We start from the raw sequence: 9,866 nt of genomic DNA, 5'->3' as shown, positions 1-9,866 counted from the left end.
TGGCCTCTGCAGCCCTGGGGAGGTCCCGCCCGAGCTCCTCACCCCAAGCCGTGTCCGGAGGCCTGGTGTGTGTGCGCAGCGTTTGTTCTGAGCAGAGGCGCGCCGTTTTGTGGCTCTGAGACAGTCACATCCAGCCCTGTTCCCATCTTTACGACCGTGATAAAAGTCGAGTCTCATTGTCCCATCTTTTTTTCTAGGACAGAAAACTGAGGTTTAGAGAGAGGTGGGGCGTCGTCCATGGCCATCGGTGTGGACGGGGGGTTAGGACCCGGGGCTTTCTCCCAGGCTGGGCGGGAGGTGAGGGCACCACAGTGGGCCTCCCAGCCAGGAAGCGCCCCTCTGGGGAGCAGCAGGTGTGGGACGGGACCGCGAGCGGGGCTCTGCAGGAGGACGTCCGCGAGCTGCCAGCGGGCGGGTGCTGTCCTGGGAGGCGAGGGGCTCACGCTCTGTTCATTGGCCAAGCATGCCCGACCCTCCCCACGCGGGATGCCTGGTCACCAGGCCTGTGTCCAGCATGGAGAGCGGCTCTGCACAGAGGAGGTGCTGAGGAAGCGGGCTGAACGAACCTGTGATGCCCCCAGACACTGCTGCTGGGCACCCAGGCAGGGCTGGGCTTTGGCAGCGAGGTCACTGTGGTAAAGGGAGGTCCCGCGCTGCGCCGGGCAGAGCCAGCCCCGGGCCTATCTCCCCTGTTCTCTGCACCGTCTCTGCCCTGCAGGGCGTGTGGGGTGAGGCTGGGCTCCGCGTCAGCCTCTGCCCCACTCCCATGCCCAGCGGTCCGGGCAGGCGATGCTCCCTGACGTTGCCCGGCGCGGTGAGGCCCGCCCAGTCCCTTCAGCCCCCTCCCCTCTTCTTCCAGGAGGAGGAGTTCAGCCAGCTTTCACTTCAGGAAGAAACAGGAGGCTCTGGGCTCAGGGCCTCTGGGGGCCTGGGGCATCTTGGCTAGAGTCTCCCGCGTGTGTGCAGCCTGAGCTGTGAGCTGGGGCCGCTCGGACGCTGGATGACCCACTTCACCATCCACGGCTGGGTGACCCGTCCTCCCCACACCTCATTCCGCCTGTGCCAGTTTCATGGAAGCGGGACCCCATTTACAGATGAAATGGGGGCAGAGAGCGTTAGCGGCGAGGCTGAGGGTTCCAGCCAGAGCTGGAGCCAAAGTGGCCCCAGGGGGCCCGGCCCAGGGTCGGGGTGCGTGATGTGTGTGCCCAGGGAGAACCCCAAAGACTACTGCCTGCCCGGGGCGGCGGAGGCCGGGTGGTGGGCACCCGGGTCTGTGGGTCAGACGGCCCCTTCTTCGGCCTGGCGGCCTCTGACCCAGTGACTCAGCGCTGCCATTTCAGGCAGCCTGGGTGATGCGTAGAGGAGGGGTGGGCCAGGGAACTGTGTCCAGATGTGTGGCCAGGCTCGCTCAGCCCTGGTTATGGGACACGAGACGTGTCTGGACTGTCCAGCAGGGCATGGCCCAGCACCCTAAGCGTGCTGTGCCGGGCTGGACGGGTGAGAACCGAGGGGGCAGGCGCCCACCGGGCCGGGCCCGGGTGGGGCCTGGAGCTCCCCTCCCTAGTCCCTGGTTCCTCCTTCTTCCCCGCCCGCAGCCTGAGTGCCAGTCACCTGAGGGGCTCGACAGAAGGGAGGTCGAGGGGCCTGCCCCACCCTGCCGAGCCGGGCAGGACCTGGGAGCCTGCGTTCTGCGGAGGGTCCCTGCCGGACCTCATGCCAGTGTCGTCTCCTGGGGCCTCAGCCAGGAGAGACACACGGCTCCCAGGGTTGGGACCAGAGCCCCCGAATCCAGGAGAGCGTCTGTGCCGGAAATGGCTTCACATGAGAGTTCACTTCAGCAAAGCTGTTGACTGTGGAGGAGCCCGGCTCGAGGGCCAGCATGAGGGTCTCTGAGAGACGACTCTGGACCGTGCAGGGAGGGCAGGAGGAGGCGGGCCCGCCTGTGGTGCAGCGTGCGAGGCTGCGTGTGCCGCACACTCGGAGGGACGTGGGAGGCCGATCACCACGGGGAGTGGGGCTGCTCACATTTACCCGGAACTAAGATGAAACGTTAGGGTGAGCGACGAGCCAGACTAGAAGCGGCACAGGTCACCATGAGGACGGGCACCGGCCCTGTGCTGCCCACGTGCGCCGCCTCCAGTCTGGACGCCTCCAGCGCCTCCAGCGCCTCCAGCCCTGGGGCTGCACCACCCCCTCTGCCACCCTCCCCGTCCACCTCTGTCTCTGGGTCTTTCTCTCTCCCTCCCTCTCTGGGTGTCTCTCTCTCTCCTGTCCTCTGTCTCTCCCTCTCTCCATCTCTGTTTCCACCTCCCCTCCTTCCTCGCCCCAGGAACCACAGGAAAATCTCCGGCTTTGGCGCCTGCCCAGGGGCCAGGCACGACGGCAGCTTTATTTGCAGGGCAGGGGCTAGGGCAGCAGCGGGATCCGGTGGAGGCCCCGCGCCAGCGGCGGGTGGCCCATCAGCTGCCGGAGCCAGGCCGTGTAGCGGGAGACCCGCGTGTAGACTCCGAAGTGGCCGGCGGCCGCGCAGCCCTCGCCCCAGCTGACGATGCCGGTCAGGTACCAGGTGCCCCGGAAGGGCGTGGCGTGCGGGCCCCCGCTGTCCCCCTTGCAGGCGTCCTTGCTGCCGTCCGTGTAGCCAGCACAGAACATGTTGTCAGTGACTTTGGGCCCGCCGGGCCTCTGGCGCGACTGCTGCAGGCAGTCCTGGGTCAGCAGCCGGGGGACCAGCACCATCATGAGCTTGCGGGCGGTGACCCCGCGCTCCAGGAGCTGGCCCCAGCCGCTGATGGCCGAGAAGCGCACGAAGGCCAGTGTCTCGTCCGCGAAGGCCTGGTCAGGCAGGCAGAGGGGCACCACGTAGTCACCGAGGGCCACGGGCCACGCCAGCTGGAGCAGGGCCACGTCGTGGTCTGTCTTGCCTGGCACGTACTGCTCGGGGAGGATGACCCGCGTCACCAGCCGCTCCTGCTCCGGGCCCTCGACGCGGCCAAGGTCGTGCTCGCCTGTGGGGCACCAGGACCGTCTGCTGTCACCCCCCTCGCTGCGTGGGCCAGGGCCTCCTTTCCTGGGGGCGGGGGGCGCGCGTTCCCCCCCAGGTGGACAGGCATCCTCCCAGAGGCTGCCGGCAGGAAAGTCGGGATGAATCCGGACCCAGAGGTGCTGGAGGTGCTGGGGGTCCGGGCGGACAGCTGTGGTGGGTGAGGAGGGATGCCCCGGTTCCCCTGACCCCCTGGGGCCCCCATCACCCCATAAGCCCGTTGGGCAGAGCACCCCGGGGAGGGCACCCCCGCGGGCTCCTGGTGGGAGCGGTGTCACCCCAGGGCTATGTCTGGGCGGGAGAGGCTGCGGGCGGTGAGCACAGGGGCCCTGGGGTGCGGGGTCTGCCCACACGCTGCCTGCGTCTCTTTCCGGGAAAGTCGCCGCTTGTGGGAGCGGTGGTTGGAAGCCCGGAATCTTGGCCCCGAGCCTCTCATCTGAGGGCCTGCTCTGCGGGGCGGGGGTTGGCTCCCGGACCACCTACCCAGCACCGCGGTCAGGTTCCACCAGCTCCGGAGCCTGTCGAAGCAGTGGGCGGCGGAGACCACCCAGGCCGGGCCGATCAGGCTGCCCCCGCACAGCAGCGCCCCGTTCAGCTTCAGCATGGCCTGGCGGGCACGGCATATGGGTGTCCACGTCACGGTCACGGCCGCTGGGGCTCCCCTCCCTGCACCCGCGTGGGGGCTGCTGGGGAGGCTGCGTCCATCCAGGCAGGGGGATGGGGAGCTGGCGGGCCCGGCCGGAGGGTGGACGTGCCGGGTGGGGTCCTCTCTGCTCCCGCAGTGGGCTTGGAGGTTCACCTGCGGGGCGACCCTCCCCTTCCTTCCACCCTCCCCCAGGCCCAGCGACCCTCCCCTCCCCTCTCCCCGCCTGAGGACCTTTCCCGGCCCACCTGCCCCAGGCCTGGAGCCTCACCTGCCAGGGGCACTCCCCTCTGGGGCAGACGTGGCCCCCCACGATTCGCCCTTGGGGCATGCTGTTGTTTCTTTTTTCCAGAACAGGTATTTTCCCGCAGGGATGTTCCACTGTGTGAGACAGAAGTCAGCAGGACGTGGGCGTGACGGAGGCCGTGTGGCTGGACCGGCAGATCGCCCTGTGTTGGCGGCTGTGACCCTCCTGGCCAGGGTTTCGGGGGCTCCGGGGAAGCTGCTGGGCCCAGCGGCAGGGCCCATGGGCCTGGGTCCTGCTGGTGTATTGAGGGGGAGACAAGCAGCCCAACGCCCCCAAAGGGCCCGGGATGTGCTGCGTGGGGTGAGCAGCGTCTCAGGCAGCCCGGCTGCTCCCCGACCCGGCTCTTGGTTTCCATCCGGCTCTGGGAAAGCCCCAGGCCAGAGGGACAGCATTTGAGACGGCCGCTGTGTCTGGGCTCCTGGACAAGGCCAGGGCTGGGGGGCGGGGGCACCTCCTCCCACCGCCCAGAGCACCCCCTCGCCCTGGTGCGGCCGAGTGATGCTCCGCCGGGCCCCCACCTTTTAGCCACAGAGGACGTGCAGCAGGGCGGTGGCGGCTCATCGGGAGTGGAAGCACACAGCCTGGGCCTGGGCCCCGGGCCTGTTACCTGTGGGCGCGCAGGACACCCCGTCTGCCTGGAGCGCGTAGCCCTCGTGGCACCAGCAGAAGCGCCCGGCTTCTGGGTCAGCCCCGCAGTACTGCTCACAGCCGCCGTTGTCGTTGGCACAGATCAGCTGGCTCTCCTTGTCTGCGGACACAGGGAAGAGCTGACGGGGCCCCTGGTCAGGGCAGGAAGCCCGGGGGCTGCCCCTCCCTGGGCCAGGGGCTGGGCCTCTGCGGAGGAAGGGGACACCCCACAGAGGCCCCAGGAGGCTGAGACCCAGGCCTGGGGGTCCCAGGTCAGGGGACATCCCGCAGAGGACCCAGGAGGCTGAGACCCGGGCCTGGGGCTCCCGGGTCAGGGGACACACTGCCTCCAGCTCTGCCCACCCTGCAGATGACCCAGGAGGGTGAGGCCCGGGCCTGGGGCTCCCGGGTCAGGGGACACCCTGCAGACAACCCAGGAGGCAGAGACCCGGGCCTGGGGCTCCCGGGTCAGGGGACACCCCACAGAGGACCCAGGAGGCAGAGACCCGGGCCTGGGGCTCCCGGGTCAGGGGACACCCCGCAGAGGACCCAGGAGGCAGAGACCCGGGCCTGGGGCTCCCGGGTCAGGGGACACACTGCCTCCAGCTCTGCCCACCCTGCAGACGACCCAGGAGGGTGAGACCCGGGCCTGGGGGTCCCACGTCTGAGCACATTGGCCACTGGGGCTGCAGGACCACCGCGCCAGGAAGCAGGGGAGCTGGCAGAGACAGGTGGCTCCCCCGGCCTTGCCCTGCGCCTGGAGCTCAGAAGCAGACAGGGACTCTAGCGGGTCAGCACCCAGAACCCTGCACCCAAGATGCTCGGGTGGAAGCCTGCGAGGGCACCGAGGCTACCCTCCCACCTGGTGAGTTGGCAGCCTCACCCGTCTCGCAGTTCCGGCCCTCGAAGCCCTGGGGGCAGAAGCAGATGTAGGACTGGATCTGGTCCTCGCAGGAGCCCCCGTTCTGGCAGGGGCTCGAGGCACACTCGTCCCTGTCTGCGGGCGAGTCGGTGTTACGATGCTGACGGGGGCTGGCGGCGGATGGGGTCTGCCGGTCACCTACTCACCATTGTAAGAAACCCAGAACAGCTTCTGAGGGAGCAAGAGGAAGCCGCGTGAGACGTGGGCACTGGGACAAGCATTTACATCCCTGCGGGGGAGGCCCTGGGTGTGAGCTGGGGCGGAAGCCACACCGTTCCTCTGGAGACAGGGCGGGTTCATCCAGGGAAGTGAGTTTTTTCTCTAATATCCGTCCCTCCTGTTGCTAAGGCCACAGAGATCCAAATGTCCTCTCCCAAGTCCGAACCCCAGGCTTCAGCCCCAGCCCTGCCATGTCGGAGCTGTGAATGTGAATGAGACCCCATGCTCCCCCAGCTTCCGGGCCTCCCCCGACTCTGCGCTGATTGTCCAGACACCCGCTGACCAAGGAGAATGTGGGGGAGACACGCACGTGTGCCCTGCCAGTTTCAGGGCCCTCTTCACTAACAGCAGTTCCCCAGGGATCTTTAGGCCAATGAAAAACAGCTCACAGCATTGCTGTGAGAATAGAACAAGGTGAAAACTGTCGGAAGGTTCTGAAAACCACAACCCACTCCAGTGATCTTGCCTGGAGAATCTCATGGACAGGGGAGCCTGGTGGGCTACAGGCCATGGGGCCGCAGAGTCAGACACGACCGAGCACCTGAGCACAGCTGGCGCTAGTGGCAAAGAGCCTGCCTGCCAGTGCAGGGGATGCAAGAGACGCTGGTCCAGTCCTTGGGTGGGGAAGATCCCCTGGAGGAGGGCATGGCAACCCACTCCAGTATTCTTTCCTGAAGACTCCCCATGGACAGAGGAGCCTGGAGGGCTACAGTCCAGGGGGTTGCAAAGGGTTGGACATGACTGAGCGACTAAGACACACACGCAGAGACTCCAGGGGTGACCACCCTTAGCGCACCTGGGAAGGGCGTGTGAGCCTGCCCTCTGGGTGTGATGTGTGTGCCAAGTCAGGTGCATGTTCTGTGCATGTCACGTGTGTCCTGTGTGGGGTGTTCTGTGCATGGGATGCGTGTCCTGTGTCAGATGTGTGTCCTGTGTGGGGTGTCCTGTGCGTGGGATGCGGGTCCCGTGTCAGATGTGTGTCCTGTGTGGGGTGTCCTGTGTGTGGGATGTGTGTTCCGTGTGAGTCGTGTGTCCTTTGTGGGGTGTCCCTCGAGTGTGCGGGGAGACGGGGTCTTGTCTCCTGGCCTCCTGATCCTCAGCACCCTGGAAGGCGTTCATTCCACTGGAAGGAGACAGTTTCAGCAGGCATCTCTCTGCTCACAGACTGGAGGGGAGGCCTGCTCCGCCCGCTTCGCCCGGCTGGGGGAGGAACAGGCTCCCTAGGTGTGCCCTCCTGACTTGCGCATCCTGGAGGTGGCCCTGGCCGGGGTCTCTGAGGGCTCTGATGGGTCTTCGATGGCCGGGGTCTCCGAGGGCCGCTGGACAGGCAGCCCTCTGTGGGGCCTGGACAGCTTCTGGGGGTAGGGGGCCTTCCTCGGGGGGGCGGGGGCACAGGAGATGAGGATGCACAGGGGCTCACGGCGCGGGGAGACCCTGGCCCCCAGAGCCCGGAGCCCACCACCCGCCCCCCGGCGCCCCGGGCAAGCTTACCGTCTTCTCCTTGCTGTGGAAGATCTCACGGGCCTCCTCGAAGGAGCAGAGCTCCTCCCTGCACTCCCGCTCCAGTGAGCCCGGCCGCAGCTCCTCCAGGAACCCGTTGGCACGCCGGGGCCGGTGCAGGATGCTGAGGGCCTGTTCCTGGGGCAGGAAGACTGGGGGGCATGCTGTGAGGTGCGGAGGGCCCTGGCACCGTCCCCACCGCCCTGTCCCCTGCCCCCCTTCCCCCCCAGTGATGGGATCACAGGCCTCCCGCCCCGCCCCCCCGCCCCCCGTGATGGCATCACAGGCCTCCCAGCCCCCACCCGGCGGGTTTGTAGCAGGAGAGTTCCTCACAGCTGCCAACAGGCAGCACTGCACAAGCTTCATATGCAAGGAGAAGGGAATGTGTTTGTTAAACTATAGCAACACGTCCACGCCCTTGACCGGGTCCCTTCACTTCCAGTTTATCCTAAGGAGATGCTCTCAGCTCCGCAGACACTCGGCTGCCGGGAGAGCTGGAGACGTGTCACTGGCAGCACTAATGCCCCAGTCCCGGCCACGCCAGGTGAGCAGGAAGGACTCGGTTGCTGCCGGCACTGGAGCAGAACTGTGGACAGGGACCCCGCGGCCGGCCGTGGGGACCGGGGCAGACGTGGACGGGTTTCAGGGGACAGTGTTGGCCACCCCTCGGGGCTGCGGAGTCAGCGTGGTGACCGCTCACAGATCCGCCCACTCCTGTTCCCGCTCAGGCCTCTCCGCGTCCGCAGGGGGGGTCGTGGTCACCGCCGCGGTGGCCGAGTATCAAGGCGCGGTGGCCGAGTATCAAGGCGCAGTGTCTGCGCCCTGTCCCTGGGGCGGGTCCACCCACGAGGGGCTGAGAGCAGAGCCGGAGACGGGTCACCTCTGAGCCAGCGTCTGGGCCTGGGGGTGGTGAGGGCAGGGGAGGGCCCGCCGTGGCCAGGGCCCCTGCCCCCGGACGTCTGGGGAGGACTTCCCTGGCCTGTCCTCCAGGGGCTTTGCTCGTCCTTTGAAAGCCAGGCAGGTCAAAGACCCGCCAGCCAGGCTCCCGGCAGACGGGAGTGCCCACCACGTGGGGCAGCTCTGGGGCCAGCTGGCCTTCCACGGGGTTAATGGGGACCCCCCACTTACCTGCCGGCAGGGACCCCCGCAGGCCGAGCAGAAGGCAGAGGAGGGCCAGCGCCCGGGCCTGGGACAGCATGGCCAGGCCCTAGGTCGCTCCGTCTGTTGACTTTCTGGGGGGTGGGGGGCGGGCAAAGTTCTCCCAGAGCTAGAGATGGTGGGGGAGGGGGCCTGGCCTCACGAACCCACGGCGCGGTCCTGGCCCAGGGCCTATGGATGGGGGCTGGCCCGGCCGCCCCAAGGGCTCCATCCCCAAGACTCCGGGGTGTGTGTCTGGTGTGCGCCGCTCCGATGCGGCTGCCGGGGAAGAGCTGTGCCCACCGCCCCGCGATGGTCCCGGCAGGGCAGCAGGCCCGCGGTGTGACCAAGAACATGGCGCAGGGCGGTCCTCCTGGCTCGGGGGCCTGGCTTCCCAGCTTGGAGGGCACGGGGGGGGGCGTGCCCCCAAGGAGCCCCTGCCGCGTCTTGGCCCCAGGCCGGTCCCTTGGACCCTCCTGCCTCCAGGGCCGCAGGCAGAGGTGACCAGCTGCCCTGGCTGCTGGGCACGGGAGGGTTTCTCAGGACCCTGGACTTTCCGGACGAAATTGGGATGTCCGGGGCCCCTGGGCTGGCGGTCTCCCTGCGAGGCTCCCTCGGGCGTCCAGCCTCGTCTGTAAATGGTGGGCTGGGGCCCCTGCCCTCTGCCTTCCTCTGCAGGGGTGACGAGGCCCAGCTGTCCCTGCCGTCCTGGGCGCTCCCTCCCCGAGAGGAAGCCAGCACCCTACTGACGGCCTCTGGACCCTCTGCTCATCACTATCAGTAACTGCTCGGTTGCTGAGGATGCAGGTGTATTGGAATTTGTTTGTGAAGGTGGGGGGACTCCGAGCCCCTGGGGACACGTGAGGCAGGTGTAGTTGCTCTGGGCTCAGCCCCCTGGGGGTCCTGGCTCCGTCTTCTCCAGCTCTGGAGGGGCTCACCCCTTTGAGCCTCGCTCCCCTCACGGGGCAGGGGGACTGGCGAGGGCGGCTGACAGCTGGGGCTCCCTGTGTCCTGTGACGGCTCCAGAAGGGCCGCCGCCACCCCCACCGTGAGCGGCCAGCGCCCCGGCTTCCTCCCGCCCCGGCCACCACCTTCTCAGGCCAAGCGCCTCGCAGTTACTGGGCTCCCCGTGTGCCTCTCTAAGCTGCCTACCCAGCCCCGTGCCCGAGGCTCCCAGCCACAGGGACTAACCCGTCCCAGGTCTGGCTGCCGGTGTCGGAGGGCCTCGTTTCCTCCGAGGCTCTGGGGAGGGTCCTTCCTGCCTCTTCCAGCTCCTGAGGCTCCAGTGGCCTCTGGGCTCTGCCACGCTGACAGTTTCTGCCTCTACTGCTCTCTGTGTGTGAGAATCTCCTGCTTCTTCTAAGGACACCAGTCATTGGACTGGAGACACTGTGACCCCGTCTCAACGTGCTGCGCCTGCAGTGACCGCATCTTAATCTGCTGCATCTGCAGTGACCCCGTCTCTAGGCCG

General features: G+C 67.5%; 1 protein-coding gene across 3 annotated transcripts; it reads right to left on the bottom strand.

The window, feature by feature from the left end:
• Positions 1-2,348: 2,348 nt before the first annotated feature.
• F7 (coagulation factor VII) lies at positions 2,349-8,477 on the bottom strand. 3 transcript variants are annotated; one of them, XM_081546717.1, is made up of 9 exons: positions 8,383-8,456; positions 8,216-8,262; positions 7,250-7,422; positions 5,686-5,710; positions 5,501-5,614; positions 4,598-4,738; positions 3,955-4,064; positions 3,524-3,647; positions 2,349-3,005 (listed from the first exon to the last, which is right to left on the bottom strand). In XM_081546717.1, exons 1-9 carry the CDS (start codon positions 8,454-8,456, stop codon positions 2,407-2,409), a joined length of 1,407 nt encoding a protein of 468 aa, XP_081402843.1. In that variant the 3' UTR covers positions 2,349-2,406. The 3 variants fall into 3 exon arrangements, with proteins under 3 accessions (XP_081402843.1, XP_081402844.1, XP_081402845.1); XM_081546718.1 differs by lacking the exon at positions 8,216-8,262 and having other exon boundaries at positions 7,250-7,410; positions 8,387-8,477; XM_081546719.1 differs by lacking the exons at positions 5,686-5,710; positions 7,250-7,422; positions 8,216-8,262 and having other exon boundaries at positions 8,387-8,456.
• Between the last annotated feature and the right edge of the window lie 1,389 nt (positions 8,478-9,866).

Source organism: Giraffa tippelskirchi, chromosome 12, assembly GCF_054371585.1.
Source record: "Giraffa tippelskirchi isolate mGirTip1 chromosome 12, T2T-mGirTip1v1.2.pri, whole genome shotgun sequence".
NCBI classification, from domain to species: domain Eukaryota; kingdom Metazoa; phylum Chordata; class Mammalia; order Artiodactyla; family Giraffidae; genus Giraffa; species Giraffa tippelskirchi.
This window is presented reverse-complemented; position numbering and strand designations above follow the sequence as displayed.